Source organism: Aedes aegypti, chromosome 2 (genome assembly GCF_002204515.2).
Source record: "Aedes aegypti strain LVP_AGWG chromosome 2, AaegL5.0 Primary Assembly, whole genome shotgun sequence".
In the NCBI taxonomy this organism is placed as follows: domain Eukaryota; kingdom Metazoa; phylum Arthropoda; class Insecta; order Diptera; family Culicidae; genus Aedes; species Aedes aegypti.
The window spans coordinates 373,000,221-373,027,002 of NC_035108.1; the positions used below are offsets into that span (position 1 = coordinate 373,000,221).

The 26,782-nt window shown below is 36.9% G+C and overlaps 1 protein-coding gene across 1 annotated transcript in view; it reads left to right on the forward strand.

Moving 5' to 3' along the window:
- The window catches only part of LOC5569440 (chaoptin), a 156,443-nt gene extending 130,140 nt beyond the window's left edge, over nt 1-26,303 (forward strand). Inside the window, exon 4 of the mRNA XM_001658478.3 lies at nt 24,251-26,303. Coding sequence (XP_001658528.3) covers nt 24,251-24,445 — 195 coding nt within the window. The 3' untranslated portion in view covers nt 24,446-26,303. The remainder of the gene's footprint in view (nt 1-24,250) is intronic.
- The last annotated feature ends 479 nt before the right edge of the window (nt 26,304-26,782 follow it).

Here is a 26,782-nt window from a genome sequence, read left to right on the forward strand (position 1 = left end):
AGAAATATGTGTTGTTTTTATTTCTATGATCTATGGAATTTCAGAAATTTCACATAGATTGCTTCAATTAAATCTTCTCATAGTTCTAAGAATAATTTCTGAGATTTATTCACGACTTGTAATGTAACGAAACTTATAATACTTCTGCGCTTAGAACACAACAACAACATAATCCATTTAAACTAAAGAAAATTTCTTGCTTTCCATATCTCATATCAAATCTCCGGGTGAAGCATTCTATGAATTATACCTAAAATAATTTGTGCTATTTCGAAGGAGTTTCTTAAAATAGAGGAATTTTAATAAAAAGCTCTTTATGAACTTTGGTGTTCTGGAAGACATTTATAGATAATTTAACGATCATGCAAAACAAGGAAAACAGGTTGATTCCGTTTGTCAGAGTGGAATTGTCAATCGAATGCAAATCGAATCTTTAGAATTTTTCCAAGAGGTAAATTTCCAAGTAAGGGTATGCGAAATACCGAATGATTCCGTCAAATGCGCTTCGAAACGAAATTCCGCGGAATTCCACGGAACTCGCACAGGCGAAATTTATATTTTGCTATTTCGTTTCGTTTCGCCAAATTGTTAAAATATTTCCACGGAAAATTGAAAGCAAACGAAATAAAACGGAATTTCGCGAAATTCGAGTTTAATTTCGAACAAAAAAAGGCAAAGCGTTCGCTTTTACTTCTAGTTACAGTCAAAAATGGGTCCGTATTATGGATCAAATCGACTCATATCATGAATCAGAACACTATAACAGCAAATTATCTGCGGTGGTGCTAGTGAAAGCATACGTTTTGGCGTTTCTTTAGGAATCGTCTTATCTTAAGGTGACACATCTCAGAATTCAAACATGGCAGGTGCAATGGCCGGCTTGTGCCCCTACTCACGATTTCGAAGGCACTAATCTGTTGAAATTATGGACGTACAAGATCATTCTTCTTATTTTAAGCTTTCTGCTAGTGCACAAAGCTAAAATAGGAATTGCACTGTAGTTTGATGCATCTTTCGCGAGATTTGTGCCTTCAAAGATTTGGTACATTATTGAATTATGATTCCAAGCTGTTTCACCTTAAGCCCTCAGTACACTCTTTGCCAAGTGTGCAAATTTTTCCACACGCATAAACTAACACTTCAATATCCACTTGACACTTCAGATGTTTTGTCATTGTTGAGACCGATGTTTGCATGTTGGTTTATGCGTGCGGAAAAATTTGCACACTTGACAACCAGTGTACTGAGGGCTTTAGATTCATAACTCAAGCGTGTGCTAGAATAAGGGCGTAAGTCGCATGATCGATTTCTCTTCATCGATCCTCTCTTCTATGAATAAAGGTGACAAGATGTGGATTTGTTAGCAATTTTTCACCTCAGGATGCAAGATTGCATCGCTGCCTAACGTCCTGAAGTGAAAAAATGCTAACAAACCCGCATATTGTCACCTTTACTCACAGAAGAGAGGATCGATGAAGAGAAATCGATCATATGACTTACGCCCTTATTATAGCACACGCTTGAACTGTGGTATGGGTTTCAACGCCCCAGAGATATGAATCAACGCTTCTAGGCATATGTATGACTTTTTATTTCCTACGAATGGAACAAATGTGTTTAAGCATGTTATTGTTGATCGCGATGCTGTATAGAGTTATGGTTCGCGTAGGTAAAATGGATTCTGCGTAATTGCTACTCTATTTGATGAGATATTCTCCGTTTAATCCAACTTTGATCCATATCTGTGTGCTATCCATAACTGTGGGATGACTGTAGTATGGACTGGTCTGCTGGATACAGCGTTGCCAACCTTCCAGATTTGTCTGGAATATTCCAGATTTTTGAGGCCTCATTTTACAAAAAATCTGGAAGATCCAGATAAAATTTTAAATGAATTTGTAAGGTTTTGTAAATAATTTGTAAGGTTCTCCATGTACGACATAAACGATCCAGACTTTTCCAGACAAATTTCCAAAATCTTCCAGATTTTTAAAAATTTGACTTGGCATCCCTGGCTGGATATGATAAACTGCACTGCCGTTGTAAAGTTTCCAAAAACGCCCATTTGCCCTAAATTCCTTGCGGCGAATAGCCCAGGAAAGGAACAACTGCGTTTGATGAACTTCCGTTATCTTCCATAAGAATGAAGAGAGCAAAACCACGGTTTCCTCCGGGAAACATCGCGTGTCCTTTTGAGCAAATCCGTTAATATATCGCAAAAAATGTTTGCACACAAATGTCAAAAAAGCTGCGTAGCGTGAGTCCCTGATGTTCTGGATTTGCTCAGGTTGTGCAGATTATTGATGCGCGCATTAGTTCTCTTTCTTGCTTTCCCGCTATGACGTCACTTTTAACTCTGCATAAGAGCAGCAGGAGAATAGAAGAGAAAACTAATAGCAAGAATCAATGAGTAAAGGCTCTCCCAAATCAACGTGATTTTTTCCGCGATAGCGACGAAAAATCGCCGCGATTTCGTTGTTGTGTCATAAAACTCTACATGTAGCAGCGAAATCGCAGCGATTGTTTGTCGCTGTCGCCGTAAAAAATCGCGTTGATTTGGGTGATCCAAAGCCACACCTCATATCTTCAAGAGCACAAATCTAAATAACCAGACGTCCATTCAAGCTGAAAACTCTATCGATTGGTTACTCGATGGCCAATCGATCAAGTGTTCAGCTTGAACCGCTGTCGGGTTCGTTAGATTTGTGCTCTTGAAATTCTGAGGTATGCCTTCGATTTATATTCACCTTAAACAAGGAAGATGCATACATTATTTTATATCGAAAAATGAATCTAGGTTCATTCACGCTGTACCACACCACCAACTTTTATCTCCTCTTAGACGATCCCCACCAATGCGTTCGTAAATCGGTGAGTAGTAGAGGTATCTAAAACGTGTCTATTTCCGATACCCACCCGTTTTCGCACCGGTCGTTCGTATCGGCGTTGGCAAAATACTACCTCATTTCCCCACACCAGTCGTAGTGGTGCTGTTGCATATCATAAACAAAACACAGCAGCAAGTTATATCAACAATGGAATCTTGGGACACCTCCAGCCAGGCTTTGCACAGAGCTTCGTCCTCCGCCGGAGACCAATTTTACCGCGTGGTTTTGTGGCACTCATCACGAATAGAATTTTTAACACGAACGTCACCAACCCCCTTTTCGACTATAATTTTAAAATTCAAATTGATGGTTCTCAGCCGGTTTTTGACGGATTTTGAAGATTTTTTCATGGATCGGTCACAAAATTCTTCTAGTTTCAGGGACTGAGTTCGACTTTTCGGTAATGACCGTGGTTCCGGATATATTCAGGGGAGTACTGGGGTAACCTCCGTTGCCGTGAAGTTGGCCACTTTGTGATCGCATCTAAAACCCCGCTTGTGACACCTAAAACTTCACTATATTGCAAAATATGCACATTCTGATTCATTGTGAGACTTTTGGCCACATTGGGGACTGACATGGACATTCCGGGAACCTGGTGCCCCCGAGGAAGAGGACACTTTGCAGAAATGAACAAAACCTATCTTGCGACATATCAAACTTCATGTTTTTGAAAACTATGTACATTGGGAACCATTATGAGACTTTTTGACAATATTTGGCCAGTACCATGGACATTCCGGGAACCTGGTGCCCCCGGGGAAGAGGACACTTTGCAGAAATGAACAAAACCTATCTTGCGACGTATCAAACTTCATGTTTTTGCAAAAAATGTACATTGGGAATCATTATGAGACTTTTTGACCATATTTGGCCAGTACCATGGACATTCCGGGAACCTGGTGCCCCCGGGGAAGAGGACACTTTGCAGAAATGAACAAAACCTGTCTTGCGACGTATCAAACTTCATGTTTTTGCAAAAAATGTACATTGGGAATCATTATGAGACTTTTTGACCATATTTGGCCAGTACCATAGACACTCTGGGTACCTGGTGCCCCCGGGGAAGAGGACACTTTGCAGAAATGAACAAAACCTATCTTGCGACGTATCAAACTTCATGTTTTTGAAAACTATGTACATTGGGAATCTTTATGAGACTTTTTGACCATATTTGGCCAGTACCATAGACATTTCGGGAACCTGGTGCCCCCGGGGAAGAGGACATTTTGCAGAAATGAACAAAACCTATCTTGCGACGTATCAAACTTCATGTTTTTGCAAAAAATGTACATTGGGAATCATTATGAGACTTTTTGACCATATTTGGCCAGTACCATGGACACTCCGGGTACCTGGTGCTCCCGGGGAAGAGGACACTTTGCAGAAATGAACAAAACCTATCTTGCGACGTATCAAACTTCATGTTTTTGAAAACTATGTAAGGTACCGTGGGGCAAGTGGATACAGAAAAAATCAATAGTCCATTTCATTGTTATATACAGCAAACGTAAATAATGTAATTCAAACTTGTTTCTGTGGATAACAAATGAGGGACTAATATACTTCAATTTGTCATTTATTTAAATTTGTCTGATTGTTATGTACTGAGTATGAGGGACTTAAAAATTTGCGCCAAATGATCCACTTTCCCCACAATGGTGGGGTAAGTGGATCATCAATAAAAAAATTCTATTCTCGAAACAAATGTGGTGTAATTATGTATAGTAAGAATGATATTACTCTCGTTCTTGTTATTAGTGCTAGTAATGTTACATTTTAATACTTAAAAATTGAAAAGTATCTTCATTTAATCAAAATATAATGAAAAATATGAAAACATTAGTTCACACTAATTCGAACAAAAAAATCGTTGTAACTAGAATAATTTGGAGAAAAATCATCCATCTATACACATAAGTTATACAGAAGTATTGTAGAACCATTTCTAACGATGTTTTCGAAAAACACTTGTAATTTAAAAATATTGGTTACATATACTTTTGAATAACAAACTGAAATTCTTTTATTCTATTTATGAATACCGTAAAATGGGGTGTTAAGGGATGAAAAAAAAATTCTACCTAAATTTCGAGCAACTTCTTGTATGTCAATAATTGAACAAAATACAGTCCTACCATTCTCCCGACGTGTATATCAAAAGCCAATTACAATGAAGATGATACTATGGCAGATTTTTTAGATAATCATAAAAATGTGTGATTTTTGACGAAAATGCAAAATGGGGTGTTAGGGAATTTGAGCTTTGTAAATAAAACTATATTTTGCCAACAGCAAAAAAAAAATATTATTTTGGTCAATATCGATGATGTCTTCAATCTAAAGATGATATTACTTCAATATAATTCAAATTGGAACTCCTGCAAACGTTAACCGTTTTAATTTACCTGCTAAATCTCTCAAACATATTGATTCTTTTTTCAACCAAGCTATAAGTGCATCGCACAATTGTCTTGAAAGTATTTGTATACTTATATGCAGTATTCGTATCCTAGAATAGTGCAGAGCAACCTTGTCATGACTTGTCAAAAGAAGGATAATTTCAACAAGCTTTCAGTTTAAATAGAGTAAGTGTCCAATTTGCCTTTTCAATAAAGCACCACACCAAATAACGGATTTGCAAGTAACACCCAATGACATAATCGAAAAAAAAACTTAACGAATATAACTTAACCAATATAAAGCGGAAATCGCACACACTATACTACAATGTACTCAATGCTCGACAACACTTAACACATGACCACGAGTAAAAGTTTTCCAAAAAGAGATCGGAAATAACCTTATTATTGTTTATCTAGAACGTAGGTAGTTTTAAAATAAAATCAATAGCTCCAAAACCATCCCATATAAGATAACCATTCCAATTTCCAAACTTCTCACCAATGCGATGGAACAACTTTTGAAAATACTATCATGAAAACCCCATATTCAGAATAATCCGTTTTTATCTTTTAGGTTATGGTCTTCAGTCTATTATGCTCAAAACGGATTTTAAGTTTTCATCCGACGTTTCGGACATGAACACTTAAAATCCGTTTATGAGCATAATAGAGTGAAAGCCATAACCTAGAACATAACATCACAGTCGTATCCCCAATTCAGTTTTAATCTACATTTTCCTAAAAATTTTACCAAATTTTGAGATAAGTCTTTTCTGGTGATATTCAGTGACGAAATAGATCCCTTAACTTTCCATGCAGGTTAACTTCATTGAACAACCCAAAGCTATATTGAAATACATAACGGCATAAAACAAATGAGTTTAGTAACTTAGAAAAGTTAGAATAGATAATCCCTTAACACCCCACTTATTTTTAAAACGAGACTTTTTTCATAAAAGTTTCTCAAAATCGAAACCCAGATATAATTTTAAGAAGTTTTTGTCTGCACTATGATCTCAATTAAATTTACTTTTCTTCTACGTTACTCGCGAATTTTTCTCAAATATATTTCATGGTTTTGTAGATGAATGTATTTAGCCCATAAAATTAGATCAAAAATGTTTTGAAAAGTTTTCAATATCTAGCAACCACAATACAGTAATACCTCGATATAACGTAACTCGATTTTTATTTTCGTTACGTTATATCGAGGTTACGTTATATCGAAGCAAAATATTTTTTTTTTCTTTATTTCATTCAATATGTATTTTTTGACGAAGAATGGGTCTTGAATTGATATTATTGATCTAGCAGGCATTTTCAGTCTTTCCTACATAGTTGTTCGATTTTTCTCCGTGTCTATTTTTTTTTATATTTTTCTTTTCATTTTCAATTTTTTTTATTTTTGTGTCTCTATTACAGTAATCCTTAGAGAATTTTTTTCAGGAAAAATCTTTGAAGGAATCCTTGAATACTCGGAGAATCTCTGAAATAAATTCACAAATGAGATCTTTCAGAAACTTTTAAACAAACTTATGTGGAGCAGTCCATGAACATTTTTTGCAGGCAATTATGGAAATTCAACAACTTTGCTATTAGGAGCTTGTGGTAAAATTCTTAAAATAAATTCTTTGCTAATTTCTCGACAGAATTTTAGAATGAATGTCCCAAGAACTCATTATTTTTTTTCAGAATTCATGAAGAAGTCACTAGAACCAAAGAACGCTCCAATAAAAACAAGAACTATCCTTGAGGGGTTTTTAATGGAAAAGTTTCTGAATGAATACGTGGTGGAATTATCGGCAGTATTCTAGGAGAATTCTCTGGGGTAACTAGGGCTCAGTTTTTGATTGAATTCCTGAATATATTTTTGTAATAAAAACAATCTATAGAAAAATTACTTGGTGTAATTTTTGATCAAAGGTACAGTAAAATTCAAAGATATATTTAAAAAACACTATTGGAGAAATTCACAATCATTGAATTTAAAATGCCTAGAATCCGGAATTCCTAAGACATCTTCTGGAGAAATTCCTGGAGGAATATTTAAACCATTTTTTGTTGAAATTCAATGAAAACATTCTGAAGAAATTCCTCAATTAATTCTTAAGACAGGAATCCGTTAAGTTTGTATTGAAGAAAGTGACCCGGCGACACACAAGTGTAATCTGAGTTTGATGTAGTCTTTTTGACTGCAAAGTCTAAATAAAAAATCATAAAAGTTTTCGTAGAAAATTGAAGTGAGTAGCAGCCTTGGATCCAGTTGGAGCGTAAATGCAGCAAAAATAAAGAAGAATGATGTAAGCAAATGTACAGCAATGACAAAATGTTGTTCTTAATATTGAGCTGATAGCTCACTCGATATTATGACTGTATTCAGTGATGGTAAACGCTTGCATTGCTTTGATTTAGTATTGGTTGGTGTTTGAAACTTGAAAAATGTTTATTCTAGCTCATTAATCATGTTTTTATTTAAAAATTGAAAAATAAATGGGTGCTAAAAAAAGTTATATCGAGGTAAAAATTACGTTATATCGAGTTACGTTATAAAGAGGTTACGTTATATCGAGGTATTACTGTACTTCATATTATTAGATAGCTCCTATTACATAATGCAGCTCACAATCCTCCGAACAAATTGAGCATTTCAGATGATTTATATATCGATTTTCCACGTTTCTGTGATTTGTCAAACTTGACTGAGAAGTTTAATCCCTTAAAACCCCACGAGTCCTTAACACCCCATTTTACGGTACATTTGTATAATCTGTCTAGAACAATTTATATGGTCAAATAAGGTACGATGCTTTCATTTGGAAAATAAGTTTATTTTGCTCTTTTGCAACTCAGCTTAGATGAACCACAAAAAGTTTCGTGTAAATTTTGAAATTATTATTCTTTTATATTTGTTTATACCAGAAAGGCTTAAAATAACTTTTAGGTGGATTAATTCAAATTTTCCATGGTCAATTTGACAAATTTAAGCTGAGAATGAATAAAGCTAAAGGAAATCAACATTTGCGGATATTAAAATTTATTAAAATTCTCGTAAGCAGTCTGCCAATAAATGATAATAATACTTGATCCACTTACCCCACCCTATTAAAAAGTAGGGGTAAGTGTACCATGCACAATATATCTTTATTTATTTATAAATATCACATATTTTTCATTGTGATTCATTCAATAAGAACTGAAATGCTCACCATATGTCGAAAATACTAATAGTATTCGATTTTAGAGAGAGATACAATGGATTTTTGATTGATGGAAAACAATTTTCAAATTAATTAATTTTTGCAATAGTATTAGTGTGGGCGTAAGAATATAACTGAAAACGAAGCAACGGTATGAAAACATTCAACATATTCAAGTATTTATGCTTTATATTGACGAACGATCCACTTATCCCACTGATACACTTCCCCCACTGTACCTTACATTGGGAATCATTATGAGACTTTTTGACCATATTTGGCCACCACTATGGACACTCCGGGAACCTGGTGCCCTTGGGAAAGAAGACACTTTGCGATAATGCGCAAAAACCTATCTTGCGACGTATCAAACTTCATGTTTTTGCAAAATATGCACATCGGGAATCATTTTGAGACTTTTTGACTACCATGAACCCTCGGGGAAGATGACACTTCGCGATTATGTACCAAACCTATCTTGCGACGTGTTCAACTTCATGTTTTTACGAAATATGTACATTTGGAATCATTATTTTTGGATATATTTGGCCACTACTATGGACACTTCGGGAGTGCCCTCGGAGAAGAGGACACTTTGCGATAATTTACGATTCCAATCTTGTGACGTATCAAACTTCATGTTTCTACAAAATATGTACGTTGGAAATCATTTTGAAACTTTTGTGAACATATTTGATCAAGCCATTGACATTTCGGGACTTCAGTTTCCTCAAGAAAGAGGACACTTCATCATACTTCAGGTTTTTGCAAAATATTTACATTGGGAATAATTTTGAAACTTTTTGATTATACTAAGTCACTACAATAGACACTCCGGGAACCTTGTGAACTTGGAGAAGTGAACGATAATTGAACGGATCGCCAGGGGCACCAGGTTCCCGGAATGTCCATGGTACTGGCCAAATATGGTCAAAAAGTCTCATAATGATTCCCAATGTACATAGTTTTCAAAAACATGAAGTTTGATACGTCGCAAGATAGGTTTTGTTCATTTCTGCAAAGTGTTCTCTTCCCCGGGGGCACCAGGTACCCGGAGTGTCCATGGTACTGGCCAAATATGGTCAAAAAGTCTCATAATGATTCCCAATGTACATAGTTTTCAAAAACATGAAGTTTGATACGTCGCAAGATAGGTTTTGTTCATTTCTGCAAAGTGTCCTCTTCCCCGGGGGCACCAGAATCCCGGAGTGTCCATGGTACTGGCCAAAAATGGTCAAAAAGTCTCATAATGATTCCCAATGTACATAGTTTTCAAAAACATGAAGTTTGATACGTCGCAAGATAGGTTTTGTTCATTTCTGCAAAGTGTCCTCTTCCCCGGGGGCACCAGGTACCCGGAGTGTCCATGGTACTGGCCAAATATGGTCAAAAAGTCTCATAATGATTCCCAATGTACATTTTTTGCAAAAACATGAAGTTTGATACGTCGCAAGATAGGTTTTGTTCATTTCTGCAAAGTGTCCTCTTCCCCGGGGGCACCAGAATCCCGGAGTGTCCATGGTACTTGCCAAATATGGTCAAAAAGTCTCATAATGATTTCCAATGTACATTTTTTGCAAAAACATGAAGTTTAATACGTCGAAAGATAGGTTTTGTTCATTTCTGCAAACTGTTCTCTTCCCCGGGGGCACCAGGTTCCCGGAATGTCCATGGTACTGGCCAAATATGGTCAAAAAGTCTCATAATGATTCCCAATGTACATAGTTTTCAAAAACATGAAGTTTGATACGTCGCAAGATAGGTTTTGTTCATTTCTGCAAAGTGTCCTCTTCCTCGGGGGCACCAGGTTCCCGGAATGTCCATGTCAGTCCCCAATGTGGCCAAAAGTCTCACAATGAATCCGAATGTGCATATTTTGCAATATAGTGAAGTTTTAGGTGTCACAAGCGGGGTTTTAGATGCGATCACAAAGTGGCCAACTTCACGGCAATGGAGGTTACCCCAGTACTCCCCTGAATATATCCGGAACCACGGTCATTACCGAAAAGTCGAACTCAGTCCCTTGAAACTAGAAGAATTTTGTGACCGATCCATGAAAAAATCTTCAAAATCCGTCAAAAACCGGCTGAGAACCATCAATTTGAATTTTAAAATTATAGTCGAAAAGGGGGTTGGGGACGTAGGTGAAGCGAACGGAAAACGGACATGGACGGAATTAAAAAAAAAATAAATCGGCAGAGGGACCGGATAGAAAACGTATTGAACACCAAATGTCCAAACGATTACGTTTTGTTATGATGCTTCCACTTTTGTATATGTTTTGGTCGATAGCAACGGTTGGATCGCGTTGCCAAATATGAAAACTTGTTGTTCACCGGCAAGAAGGGTTTTTATTTCCCAACCGATTTGGCAACGATTGGTGCGGTTTCATGTTATGATGAAAGTTGCTATTTTAGGTTTACTCACGCATTGGTGGGGTTCGTCTTATAACGTGACATAATTTCCTCACGACCCCCAATTAAAAAAAATGCGAATATTGAAAATATATCATTACAAGTATTGGAAGCCAAATGCCGCAAGGCAAAGATCTTAACCTTTTCAATACCGACATCAAGTTTAAAAATTCTCTAGTTTCGCCATCTTTCGATCGATTTTGATGATTTATTTTAGGAAAAATCACAAATCAGTTATAAATTTGATTTATGCATTGCATGCACCATCAAAATTGGTTCCGGATATAGATTCAAGTTAGGGTATTTCACAATGGAAAAGCGCAACATTTTTTTTCGATTTTCGCACATCTAAATCTCTAGAAAATAATAATAACCCAAACATTAAATTTAGCTCATTGAAAGACGGATTGTCTGAACGAACATGGGTGAACTTGTCAGTCTTATTTGCGGTTCCTCTATGCTATGTAGTCCAGGTTCAAAACTTTTTTTTTTCGTAATTTTCAAATATATTTTAAAATACTCTCGAGGCTCAAAATTTAGTGAAAATGTGATTTTGCAGTCAGTTTTAAACAAAGAATCTGATAATGAGGTAATATCAACAATCCTTAATTCTTCCAGAAATTCCTTTACAGATTTTGGAATAGGATCATTTCCCCAGTATTTGCTCTACAAAATAATAGAAATACCTTCAGTATTTTCTACAAGGTTTACTCTAAAAGTTTGCATTCATCCAGATTTGATCCCTCCAAGAATTAATTCACAGTTTATGCAAGGCTTTTCCAGAAAATTTATTAGGAACTTCTAAATTAACCCCAACAGGCAATCCTGGTTAAGCTGCTGTCGCAATATCTCTTGGAGTTTATTACTTTTGCAGTTCTTTTCAATTTATCTTGATTGATTTCTTAGGTATGTGTTGATGGATTCTTAAAAATTTAATTTAATTCAATACTCCAGCAAATACTAAAGCAAATATTTCAGTGTTTCCTCTGCTCTACTTATTTTTTCTTCTTCTTTCTGGCGTTATGTTCCAACTGGGACAGAGTCTGCTTCTCAGTGTTCACATAGACTTGTGTCCCCAATCACATTCATTCAAGCCACAAAGCATAAAGGGCAGCAAAAAAAATGAATATCATTATTCCATGTTTTATGGTATATATTAGCATAACATCACATCCACATGATTGAAAAAAAAAAATTTTTTTGAGATTGTTCTAAATGTTTGTAACTGCTTTCCACCCACTTCTTAGTTGTAGCATTTAAATTAAACCCACTCATTGCCTTGTGTAAAGGTCAGGTATGTTGAAATGAAACCTTATAAAATTGTTAAGAAGATTTCAAACTAACAGAAAAGAGTCTTACCAAAACATGTAAGGATTCCTCTGAGCAACACTAAAGTTTCCATATGGTAGAGGATTTAAAAAGAAGTTTTTTATGCCTATTGTAAAATTTCCAACTTTTGACAAGAAAAACAACTTAAACGTGTATTCCGCGAAACAAATTCAAAAATTTCGTTTCGTTTCGAAAAATTCCGTGAGATATTTGATTTCGTATCGAGTTACACGAAACATTTTTAAATTTCGTTTCGTTTCGTCATTATCAGCGCAAGATATTCCGCGAATCGTTTCGTATCGTATCGCCTTGGAAAAAATCCATTTCGCATACCCTTATTTCCAAGTCTTTGAACAGACCCGTCACTTAACATTGCAACAAGATGCGTTTAGGACTTCACTTTGCTTACTATGAAAGAGTAGGTGGATATCTAGCATTGTTTTATGTCTATAATGATCGTTTTGTCGTAAAAATCGTAAAAGAAGTGTTAAGAATCGGTATTGCAAATATAAAGGGGGGGGGGGTTGCTGATAGAAAAAACCTGGCAACGCCCATGTTCATCGCCCCCTTCAGTAACCATGTAACACGTCAACATTTTAAAAACAGAAACAAAATAAAAAGACCCGATTTTGTCACCCTTAAATTCATCGAGGGGTTGACAAAATCGGATCCTCGCTGTTTTATAATCGTGTGTGACTGCTTATGATTTGTTGAAGTTCTAAAATAGAAGCGAAAACGCATTCCAAACGAGATTATTTGCAAATTATTATCGAAAGCGACTTATCTGCGCAATATTTCACGAATTTGTCAAATGGGATTTGAAGGAAGTTATGAGCAGGTTTCTTACAAAATTCGATATGATTACCGTTTTTGTTTCCGACCAGCGACAATTACAAAGGAAAGATATTTTCACAACTTTGCAGACTTGAGTCATTGAAGAAATGATCATCCTGTGAAGAAATAAAAAAAATGATACAAAACGGTACAAAGAAAATTCGTGCCACGTTTCTCTGATTTTTTTTTTTAATGATTACAGATTGCTGATATTCTATATGGAATGTTATAATTAAACGAGTTCCTCTAAGTAAAGGTTCCGTGTAAATTCTTCCTCATAACAGGTTTCTCATATGTTTTTGGTGGACCTTTTTTTCCTTACTTTCCCACTGTGACAGAGACTGAAAGTTAACACTTTACGTGTCTGATGTAAAATTAAGGGTTTATGAACTATTCAGTTTAAACAATAATGTAATATTAAATTTATGTTCGTGCCCATATTTGGAAAAAAAATCAAAATTACGTTGACTTTCAAATTTACACAACTGGACACAATAGGCCCAAAGTGTAAATTTCAATATCATTAAATTTTACACGAACGTGTTTCTCCTGCGTTGCTTGTTTCCTTTCCGTTCATTCATTGATGTGCGAAAGCGATCCAAAAGCACTAAATAAAAATATTTTGCTTTCAGATTGGATTTGTGTATATTTCAACTCAGCTTTTCTCCTTAATTTTCAACGTAAAATAATTCACTTGTTTTCCCGAAGACTTTCGTTATGGCTGCAAAATGACGACAACAATCACCAGTAGCTAGATTGTAAGATGCCGGTGTCTAAAAATAAAAATATATCGCTTTACTAAGAAGTTCACTTTCACGAACGACGTCAATTGAAGAAACGGATCCGTGCAAAACTGAACATTTTAGAATATTGAGCCAGCGGCGTTCATAAAGCAAAACAACAAGTCAGCCATATTAGTTATGTTCTCAAAGAACGGTCGTTTAAACTGAAATGTTGGTTGAAATTTGTAACTATATTTATCTAAAATTCTGTAGATAATGATTTTTTTTATGAATTGATAAAATAATTTAGATAAATATGTAAAGTCGTATGTTTTTTCATAATCTAATATGTGCTTTGATTTGAATTCAATTTTAAATTAAGTTCTCAATTCAAGCCATGTCATTCATTCATTTATTTAGTTAGCATCTAAACAGTTCACACTGAATCAACAATTTCACGGTTCGTGGCCGCATCTCTCCATCTTCTGTTTTGCCCCACGCTCGCCAAATCGATACGCACTTGATCCGCCCACCTAGCTCGCTGCGCTCCACGCCTTCTTGTACCGACCGGATCCGAAGCGAACAACATCTTTGCAGGGTTGCTGTCCAGCATTCTTGCAACATGCCCTGCCCATCGTATCCTTCCAGCTTTGGTCACCTTCTGGATACTGGGTTAGCCGTAGAGTTGAGCGAGCTTGTGGTTCATCCTTTGCCGCACATCGCCAAAGATCGTCCTAAGCACCCAACGTTCGAAGACTCCAAGTGCTTGCAAGTCCTCTTCGAGCATCGTCGCGTTTTGTACATGGTACATTTGGTGCACTGCCGATAACTACATATTTGTCACATTCGACATTTTCGACAATTTTGAGTTAATACCGGGAAGAGTCATCAAATGATGAATACTTTCGATCAACTTACTGAAATCTGTGAGGTTGTTCTAGAAAATTCGATAAAAATACCAAGTTGTTTTGTCACGGCGGTATGAGTTGTACGAAATTTCAGCCTCAAATAAGCACTTTTGAGTCCCTGGCAATTTTTCGAAATTTTAGTTTCCTCCCATACAGCCATAAAATGAAAACTGGAATACCAAGTTTTACGCAATGCCTTCTTTGGTCGAATGTTACAAATAAACACATTTTTTTACCGCAGCTTCTTGTGGAGGCCATAGTAGGCCCGACTTCCACTGATGATGCGCCTCCATATTTCACGGCTAACGTTATTGTCAATCGTCAGCAAGGATCCAAGGAAGACGAACTCGTCGACCACCTCGAACGTATCCCCGTCTATCGTAACACTGCTACCTAGGCGAGCCCTGTCACGCTCGGCTCCACCAGCTAGCATGTACTTTGACTTGGTCGCATTCACCACCAGTCCAACTTTTGCTGCCTCGCGTTTCAGGCGGGTGTACAGGTCTGCCACCTTTTCAAATGTTCGGCCGACGTGTCCAAATTATCCGCGAAGCAAACAAATTGACTGGATCTCGTAAAAATTGTCCCCCGGCTGTTAAGCCTGGCTCTCCGCATTACGAAGTCCATCACCTTGTCGTAGTCCCCGGCGGGATCCATACGAATGGGAGTGTTCGCCTGAAACCTCCACATAATTTTGCACTCCTTCCATCGTCGCTCTTATCAGTCTCGTGAGCTTCCCGGGAAAACTTTTATCGTCCATGATTTTCCATAGCTCTACGCAGTCGAAACTATCGTATGCCGTCTTAAAATCGATGAAAAGGTAATGCGTTGGGACCTGGTATTCATGACATCACGACATTTTTGGAGGATTTGCCGTACAGTAAATATCTGGTCTGTTGTTGATCGGCCTTTGGAAACCTCTAAACAGGCTTGAACTCCTCTGCGATGCAAAGATGAGGCGATTTTGTTGTTTTTCTGAGGAGTAAAATTTGAACTCAAAATTTTCAACACAGATCCTCAAACGATTCAAGTGAGAGTGCAAAAAATTGCGAGAATTTTTTTCGGGTTCTCTCTCCCTCTTGTTGCGATACTCACCTTTACTCGCGGTTCAAAAGAACTCAACAACCCGAATAAGGCAGTCCGCAGGGAGTTGTGAGAGCATTATTTTCTGATGGAATTTTACCCTGTTGTGTTTTGTGCTGCATCTTCCTCGCTCATTTTTCGTTGCTTCTCTGCATTTATTTTCGCTTCCTCGCAAAGAGGCAAAGGCAGTACGCTACTCTAGAGCATGTCATTGATCAGGGATGTTAACCATCGGTTTCGTCACTGACTGATGACGAAAAATAAATCAGTGCCTAAAAGATCGTCATTTTCTTTGTCTTCAATGAATGACACTGCACCAACGTAAGCTTATAATCGTCACCAAGCGCACAATTGCAGACAAAGAGAGTCTAAGCTACGAACTACTAGCAAACAAGGTGTCTTGTATTGGCAATTGGGCAAGCACATTCTCAAAAAGTTGTATTAACTCTGCTGGCAGGCGTGTGCTATCGATAATCCGAAGGATTTTTCTCAACTCCGGAAACGCGCTGATGTTTTTTTGCGAGTTACTTCTTGGTCGGCCATGCATTTGGCACCGATTAGCAGGCTTTATTTTGCTCATCTTGATCTGATAAACCTCGTACGCTCACAACAATTATGAGTCAGCATTCGATGTTGGTTGAATAATCCGTGGCTGAGAGAGTGGAGAGAAACGATTTCTCTAGCCAAACGCACATCTTCCATTTGACAGCTCTAGCTTACTGCGAAGCTCTGCAAACACATCATCATTAAGTAGATGAAAAAAACGAATTTAGTACTATACCATTTAATTCCACTAGAGTTCCGGCCTTACAGTTGAGGTCGAAATACGCGTATCTGTCAAAGGATACAAACTCTAGTGGAATTAAATGGTATAGTACTAAATTCGGTTTTTTCATCTACTTATAGGTATTCTACTAAACAGCTCGAAGATTTATTAACATGATCATTGCTTTTGGGATGAACTGAGGTTGGTTTCTCCATCAACGCAAGAGCATGATTTCGCTTTCCTCTTTGCCCTTTTGGGCAAAGAGCTACAAAGAAACAACGAAGAGCTGTCTGGAAATTCTCTTCCCCGAACTGAGAAATGGGAAAAAATGCTCTCCCTCTAACTGAGAAAGGAAGAAAATAATCTCTCGTGTTCAATATCATAAGGGCGTAACTGCAATCATCGATTTCTCTTCATCGATTTTCTCTTCAGCTAATTACTTGTCCGGGCGACTGTTTTCGACCACTATTTTTGACTCAGTAGAAAGTATTCATCATCCTTCATCGTATTGTACCGTAAAATGTTTCAAAAACCAATTGAAGTTCGTGTAATAATGCAAAGAGAAATCGATCACTGCAGATGCCTGTATGATACTCAACGCGAGATCTCTTTCTCTTTTAAGCACTGAGGTTGTCAAAACAAACTTTTAACCACTGTGGGAATGAAAATAAGCAAACACAAACGTGTATACTCTTCATCCCGCAGAGCTCGTACGCTCAGTTTGTTTGTGGGTTAAATCGCTTCTCTTTTGTAGTTGATAATTAAAAGGGGGAGAAAGAGGATAAGTCAAGAGCAAGGAAGAAGCCTGCCGATTAGTTGTCTACCTTTCTGTTCAAGCTGAACGTGTTCAACGAAAACACAGGTAGAGAAAAACGGCAAAGATTGTTCGGTACGACGAGGCACTTGGTTGCTGGTAGTAGAGCGTCGTTGGTTGCGCTGAGCTGAGGCAGTGACGAAAACTTTTTATTTTTCATCAAGTCACTGATAGCCTGTCAAATCCAGCGACTAATAACAACTCTGCTGATGATGTTGAGAAGTATTATCAAGCCTGCCTCTGAAGCCTAATTGATTACCGTTTGAACATCCTTTAAAATTCCAAAACGTATCTCTATACAGGTATACCACGATTAAGTGGACATTTTGATTTCTTAATTCTTTATAAAATCGAAGCAAAAGTTTTATCTCATATTTTTGTTTTCTTTACTTTTTAAAATGTATTAATTTGTACCATGATTGCTGAAAAGCTTATTTTTGATACAAGGCACATGATCTAAACTGACTTGAGTTAACACATTATTAATGATAACTGACCGCCATTGCATTCTAATAAATGTGTTTGCGTTTTCAGTAGTACACCGTCAAACAAAACAAAAATGCTTTGAAACTAAATCTCATGTAATTTTTCATTGAATGGCTCAGCTGCCAGTAGGCAGAACGGAGCTGAACCCATTTGATATTGTTTAATAGTTTCAACTAATTCTAACTATAATTTTCCTCGAGGATCCGTAAAAATCACAGTCTGACCGAAGTTAGGAACTATAAATGTTTAAGGTAAGCATGGTAAGAATTTTTCGATTAGATCATAAGCTGATATTTTTTGTCCTTCAAGAATTTATCCCCTATGCCAAGATATCTAATATGAACATTTTAAGGCAATACTAAAACTTTTACCAAGAATTCCTTATTAAGGACATATCTCCATGAGTACCAAAATGGCCTCTAATATGGCACCTTACTTCCCCCTTCACTTTCCACTCCCTCCTCCCACGCTTCTCACAATGTTTTGGAGAGCGATCACAAAAAATGATTATTTGAAGCTACTAACCTTATTGTAGAGCGGTGGTTTCTTAACTGAAAGCATTCCATAATGTGTTTTTTACAAATTACCTGTTTTTGAATGCAAACAAGTAGTTATTTCTGTGATTTGTGTTGCTAAATATCACGCACTACCGAATCACTTCTTCTTCACGCACCGTGTTGTTGTTTGAAGGCTTTTCGGTGCCTGTTCTAAAATTCACTTTTCATGGTATTTCTACTCACCGTGACAATTCAAAAATCTGATGCGATACTTGTAACACTTTATGTTTTCTCGCGCCGTACTCCTGGAAGCAATAAAACACTTTAATTCACCGATTTGTGCTCGAAAAATAACACCGGAATACGAATTCACTGGGCCAACATTGTTTATGAATCGGATGCGCAGCTCTCACTGATTAGCAGTGATGTCAGTTTTTATGTTTGGAATTAAAATTGTTTGGATATTCATACACTTGCTACAACCATGTATTTTACAATTTCATAACACTCAGAAGGTGTACAATGGCACAAGTGTTGCAAAACATTTTTAAGCATGAGAAAAACAATGTACGACGCAATTTAACAGCAAAAATGAATATTAGATATTATACAGTACAATTGACTGTAGATTTCAAATGCATACTGATGGCAACTTTCTCCGTCCGTGAGAAGCGAGAGAAGAGAGGAGAAAACTGCCAAAAAAGGTTAACAACACACGCATGGTGTGAAAAATGCTTATAATTTTGGTCAAAAATCATGTTTCCACTACCAAATGAAATAAATTGTGATTTTGAGCTTTAAGGAAGTTGTTGAAAAATTCATATCGACAATAATACATTTGTATGAAACGTGTGCAAATAATACTGCCTACATAATTCTGTAGGTGGAGGTATACATGGAACATGATGATTTATTTTTGGCCGACGCACATAACATTGTGCTCCGCCGTGTTGGGTGGCTCGAAAGGGTGGTTTAGCGGGTGGCTCGAGTGGCTGGCAACATTATGTTTACGTGCTCAATGGACCTTCACCTTAAGTTAAGTTAAGGAGTTTCTCCAGCAATTCATCCAAAGATTAGTTCTAATTAAACATAGCTCATTTAATTTCTCGAGTGAACGCCATAGATTCTTCAAAATTAAAATGAAGCCTTCACTCAAACAAATACTACATTAATTATTCCAGTAATTCCCAAGACCATACCAACATGAATTGTTTAAGTATTCTCTGTTGAAATTATCCAGGGATTGGATTGATTCCTCTAATATCTCAATAAAATCATAGCGATTTCTCTAAAAAACCACCAAGACTCGTTCATTATTCTAGCAGTTGCTTAGAGGCTGTCCATTAACCATGTGGACATATTTTTTTTTAATTTTTAGACCCCCCCCCCCCTGGTGTCCATCTGTCAATACAAAAAAAAAATACAATTTGTATGGAAGGTGGTCATTGGCCAGACCCCCCCCTGCCCCCATAAATGTCCACGTGGTTTATGGACGACCCCTTATTAGCTTTAGGAGTTCATCTGGAATGTTTGCAGAAGTTTTGTCAGACATTACAATACAATTTGTTTTAGAAATACCTCCCAGATTTTTTCAGGAAATTTTGAAATAATTACTAAAAAATTTCCCGACAACACACTGGAGACATCACCAAAATACTAGTGATGTTTTTTTTTATTTAATTAATTAATTTATTTATTTTTTCACTACAGCAGGGAAGAGCCCGCTGTAGTAGAACACTCTCCATTCCACAGACTTGAAAACTCCTCATCATTTCTATTCAACAATCCTAATTGAATTAAGATTTTCATTCTCACCTCCAGTGAGTTTATACTCTTTGAAGAAGGTGAAATTTTAAGTTATCACAATAGTTTTGGCGTGGGATTATCTGTTGTCGAAGTGATGTGGTATTAGCTTAAGGTGGCATTTGGTAAAGTTTCTCAAATAATTTCCGTAGAGCTTCCTGAAGTCTGGAGTTGTTCCTGAAAGTATCCTTAGAGAAATTCCTCAACGACATTGTAAGAGGAATTTCTAAGAAGTCAGTAGAAGCATCTGCCTGAATTCTTTAAAATATCCCACACAGAAACCTATTACGAAATTTCAGCAAAACAGATAGAAGCTTGAGGACTTTCTTAAGACATTTGTGAAAAAAATCTTTAGAGAAGGATAATTTCTGGAGTTACCCCTAGAAAATGTTCAAATGAATTCTTGAAGTTATCATAAACAAAGTTCTTGAACAAATTCATTAGTAAATGCGCAAAAAGGTTTACTAGAAGAACTCCTAAAAAATCGAGCATTTGAATTGTTTTCTTATAAAATCTCTGGAAAAAGTTATAAAAATACTGTCGAACAAGCAGCAATACAAGTCGTAATTGGGGCCCAGATAGCCGTAGCGGTAAACGCGCAGCTATACAGCATGACTATGCTGAGGGTCGTGGGTTCGAATTCCGCTGGTCGAGGATCTTTTCGTAAAGGAAATTTTCTCGATTCCCAGGGCATAGAGTATCTTCGTACCTGCCACACGATATACACATGCAAAAATGGTCAATCGGCAAAGAAAGCTCTCAGTTAATAACTGTGGAAGTGCTCATAAGAACACTAATCTGAGAAGCAGGCTTTGTCCCAGTTGGGACGTAACGCCAGAAAGAAGAAGAAGAAGACAAGTCGTAATTCTACAAAAAAGAAACTCTTGGAAATATTTTAGCGAAATGTCTGGCAGAATTTTCAGTAAAATCCTTAAGAACCTTATTAAAATTCTTATCTTGTGGTCCTTAATCGATTTCTTTTTGTCTATTGATTCTTGTTTGGTCTCCTTTTTTCTCGGGTATATTCTTCTTCTTCTTTCTGGCGTTACGTCTCCACTGGGACAGAGCCTGCTACTCAGCTTAGTGTTCTTTTGAGCACTTCCACAGTTATTAACTGAGCGTTTTCTTTGCCAATCGACCATTTTGCATGTGTATTTCGTGTGGCAAGTACGGCTATCTGGGCCCCATTTTTTCGGGTACATGGTATCTAAATTATCTTTTCTTAGCATGCTAAGTGGAACCCCTGCATTTAGACCTTAACCCCTCTACCGACAGTTTCAATTTTTACCGCAAGATAAAAATTCAAATCGCGATAACTTTTTTGTTTCTCGGTATTTTTGCACCATTTTTTCACAAGTTCTCAAAAAACTCTTCTAGTTTCGTGTCGATATTGATGATTGGTGATCTGGATTTAAAGATATTCCAATGTTCCTCGGGGGACCGACATTTTCCATACAAAATGTCTAAGGCGGCCATTTTGTTTTACGTCAACTTATCGAAAAAGTAAAATGTAGGCTATACAATGCCATGTAATAAGGAGCTACTCTGAAAAAATCAAACAAAGTTGTTAAGAATTGTTAGAGATATCTGAAAGTTACAATATGAGGTTTCTTGAAGTTCTCAAGATCTTCATTTGGCCAGCGTGGTATCAGCAACATGAATGCTCATTATTCAAAGACGGTTGCTCCAAATTGCTTCATTTTTTCACAACATACTCTCATTAATGTATTGTTCCGAAGAGTGAACATCTGATTACGATATAAATTCTGTAGCCTGTGATATATACATGGTTTATAGTTACGCGTCGGTCCCCCAAGGAATTTTGGAATATCTCTGGATTATAATGACCAATGATCAATGTTGACGCAGATTCTAAGACTAGAAGAGTTTTTTGAGAACATGTGAAAAAATGGTGCAAAAATACCGAAAATCAAACAAGTTTTAGCGATTTGATTTTTTTTAGTCCGGTAAAAAATGAGGGGTTATAAGACTTTAAAACACGATCATTCGTCCGATAGGCAAACAATACACAGTAATTACATAAAGCTATCCCTCATAAAGACACAAAATTTTCTGTTCTTATGAAAGAATAAAAATGAGCTGTTATGAAACTCAAAATATACTCTTATTGATCATTAACTATAAATAGATAACTTAATAAGCTTTTAATTAAGTACACCATATTGATTCGAATAGCCCGTACACTCTGAATCCATGAAAAATGAATTTATACCAAAAATATAATTGTTCCATTCTTGACAAAGGTTTTCGTAAGATGTCTTATGAAATGTTTTTCATAAGAAAACTGTATGTAAAATAACGCATTTTCTGGGGCATAATTTCACACCTTTGATGAACTTATTTATTTCATTATTACGATGTGTATTTAACAACTCCTAGTTGTGGCGCTTCGTTCCACTAGATAAGGTCAGCGGCTACAACACAAAGCTATACTGTAGATGTCACGGTTCGATTGTCGGCCGTTACTTCAACTGGAATTCATCATTACCTGTTCTACAAGAAAATCGCTTAAAAATTTTTAGTTAAAATATCGCATGTTTAGAATTGGTTGAACATTCTAAAATATAATATGAAATGTGGATGTCCATCAAATCAAGGTAAAATGTATATAAACTAGAAGGACATGAAATCAAGGGTCCATATAATTGAGAGTCCACCAAATCCAGGTACACTCGATTCTGTTTTTGGACGGGAAATGCGATCCGTGCAAAAAAAGTTTTCAGTTCAAAATTTAAGAAACTGTGCAAAAAAAGTAACAATATTTCTCGACGTTTCATGCAAAAATAAGGTTTTGACGAAAAAAATAATTATTAAAACATTTTCTGCACGGCCGTTTTAAAAAAAATCCGTTCAAAAACAGAATCTGGTGTATTCCTTAGTTTCCAAACTCGTTTTCCAGACAAATATACAAAAAAAAAACATGGAACATGCTCAGATCATAATGAAACTTTCACAATTTGCTTTTCATTACGTTATCTTCCCGAGAAAAATACAGAGAGGTTAAAAACAATGTTTTTTTTTGTGTTACATGGAACTGAAATCTGTAATGGGAATGATATGCGATTACTTTTTGTCATGGGACAATTTGACTTGCTGTTTTCTTCTTATTTTTTCCGAACAAATCATATTATCTTATTAATGTAGTTGAAAGCGAATTGAAAGATATGTTGTAAACGGAACTCAACTCAATTTTGATGAAAATGCAGATGGGACTGACTTGCAATTCACGGCAGTGTATATTTTACAGTGTTTAGATTTTGATCCGAATAAGCCGATCAAACCATATTCGGAGAGTGTAACAGTTCGCGAACCATAACACATCGTGGCACACCGCATTCGGAGAGCCCTATGAATGTTAACATTCACTCTCTCGTTTGGTACGTGGCACGAGAGCAGTCAAGAACAGCAACTCTCACAGACTGCAACAATATCGAGCCATTCGGGTGGTTTATGTTTTGCATAAAATTGGTAATAAATTTCATATTTTCTGGTAATGCAGCCCTTGCGAACCTAATTATAATCTATTGGATCATTAAACACCCCATTGGTCGCAAACATAGCAAAGAAAATGGAAAATATTTGCCTCTGTTTCTTGATCAGAATGAGAGTGGATCAGCGAATGTTACAATTGTTGGCACACAGTGATCGGCGCCAAACAGAGGGTGCTTTGTGTCTGTATTGTTTTCGTTCATGGCTCGTTATCTGCCACGGACGATAAATGTCATTCGTGTTGCATGAATGCAGGCGGATAAATGGGATGAAATTATGGCTCGTGTGTCAATGATCGTTAAATTTTCCAAAGCCTGATATATTAGAATGTTTTGGGAACGGGATTGCTTTGGAAAGATCTGATAACGTTTTAAGAACCTTTGATCTTTCATTTTTACTCATGACTTCTGGTAGAAGTAAAACCCAACAAAATGTTTGTATAATAATTTCCTAATTCGTAAAAATAGCTTTCTTTTTATTTAAGCTTCAATGGAAACAGTCCTATAAAATAGAACTACTCCTCCACCGAAAGCAATAATTCCTACACATGTTCGCACTAACAGCACTCTATCTTTTCCCCTTCTTCCATTGCAGAGGGCGAAGCGAAGTACCTGCACGGATCCGCTGACCGGTCGACGATTACCCTTCCTGGAGATGTTCCCAGAGGATTTGCTGTGCCACGCGAGTGCCCTCAGCAGTTTGGCGCTCAAGTTGCGCTTCCGGTTTATGGTCATCTGTCTGAACGTGCTGCTAATACTCGTACATAAATCTAGGATTCTGATATTTTAATGCTCCGTTTCCGCGCACAAGCCCCGACTATCACTTTCAACAAACTCCACCAGCAACAACAACATCTGCACACCGTTATAAAGCATCATGGATTGCGGAGCAAAGTTAGCCGAACTTTCGTAGGAGATTTTTTCTCTGGAAAAACAGCAGCAATTCCTACTTCTGCGGAGGCACGTAAGAGAAGCGTTCAGTCGAATGATGCGGATTAAGAACACTCCCACAATCTACCGTTGAAATGTAGCATTTAGTCGGAAGAAGGGCGCGAACGAGGACGCGATGCTGTATAAAGGATGAGCAGAGTAAGTGGAAAAGATTTTTCTGATTGCTTCAGTATTGAAGGTCAACTCGTTGTACATACTAGGGAAATATTTTTTTTAATCGAGTAAAAGGTCCAAATTAGTGTTACAGAAGCTCCCTTTCCTAGGAGTTGTTGGATGACCCAAAAAAAAAAAAATAAAACACATCGTTTGAACGAGATTTCAGAAAGCGTGTACCAAAGCCAACCTTTGTATAAGTGAGTATGTTCGCAATTAGTGTCCCTAAGAAGAAAAAAACGATAAGAGAGAAGAAGCTCTTAAAATGTGATAAACGGAAGATTTGCTATATAAATTCAAACTTATAAAAACCCGAAATGAAAATAAACAATCAATAAAATTGTATTAAATGGCGAGACGAGAAAACTTTTTCCGTTCCCAACGAATGGAAGCCAGCAGCAATGAGAAGGTGACATGACAGACGAAAAACTCCCATTTGTTCGTAACTAATTTAAATTTTAATTTGTTCACCATCTCCGACTGTTTAGTTCTCTCTCGCTTCTTCGTATTCTGAGTTCGGCATGGATCGTGGTTGGTAATCCACCGCAAACATTCCCATTTTACGTGAAGAGGAGCGAATCTCACCCCAGCAGCAGGAGGCAGTCAATATGTTCTTTAACTTTGAAAAAATATGGTAATATGCTGCCAAAAACAAGTGTGCGAAATTGGAGACGATGCTTTCGAATGGATGGAATTTTCATTATCCCAGTGGAGGGGACTTGAAGATAAGGGTGCTCCTAATGCAGCGAGAGGAATATTGATTATGGTTTCTGCCGTCAATATTATGCAAGCAATGATAAAATTATGTCAAAGTACTCAAACTTCGGTTGTTTTGATTGGGATGAGGTTGACTTAATGTAAATAATCTATCGCGAAAACGACAATTGCAATGGAAGGTTGCATGGAGATCTTTGTATGCAATTTCGGTTGTATTCCAGCTCAATTTCCAATCAAATAATTTGGTGTAGAATAATTTCAGAACAGTTGAACAGTTTTCATTAGTATGATGAACAATACATATTTGAATTTAAAAAATTTCTCTTTTATCTCTTTGTTATTATTGCCACAATGATTAAATATGCAAGGAATTTTGGGTTAGGAACAGAAGAATCATATAAAAAGGTTGACAAGCCATTGATGATGGTAACTGAAGGTTTCGACTTTCAGTCACAATAAAGCGTTAATTATTCTATATCATTGGCAATGATTAACATACTTCTTACAATAACATACTGATAAAACTTTGAAAGAACAATGAGAAAAAGCCAACTCGGATTTCTAACATGAAAAAACACCTTTAGATTAATATCATCATGGATGAATTTTGTTAGTCAAGTTGACTAAAACTCAATCAATTGATGTTTTTCTTCATGAAGAATTCGTTCCTAGTTCCGGGCCCAATAATAGAAAACCCGTTCGACAATGCGATTAAAAGTGTCGAAAATGGAAACCGCTCCCATCTCCGTTTCCAGAAGAAAAAAGAGTTTTTTTTTGTTCGCTCAATACTCGTTCAAAAAAACCCAAAACTCGTCCACTTTAGCCTGCAAGAAGCACATCAATTAATCTTGTTTTCACTTGTCCGCTCCCTTGTTGAGACTGTCGCATTTATTCAACGAGACTCAACTTTTCACTCTTGTTTGCGGCTTTGTGGGGAGGAGGACCTCAACCAAATCAAGGGATAAACGAACGACGGCACCAATCTCCTCAGCACTTGGAAGACGAAAAGCGAAAAAAGTATCTTTATGCGGGCATTCATGGCCATCATCACCTCTGCCACACCGAACTGCCATGGTTCGAACGAAGAAACGAACTAGCGACGGATGAAAAATCAAGTCCTGCCGGCTTTCTTTTCATAGAGCCGTTGATGCTGATTAACGCGTGTTACCACAAAACTTCGGAGCTGCGGGTGGTGAGTTCGAAACGCGAAGAAAAGCGTACTGGGAGGCGAATGACCAAACAAACGACGGAAAATCCAGTCACCAACAGTGTTTTCTTCTACCGTGTTGGGGGTGTGATGTTGTAG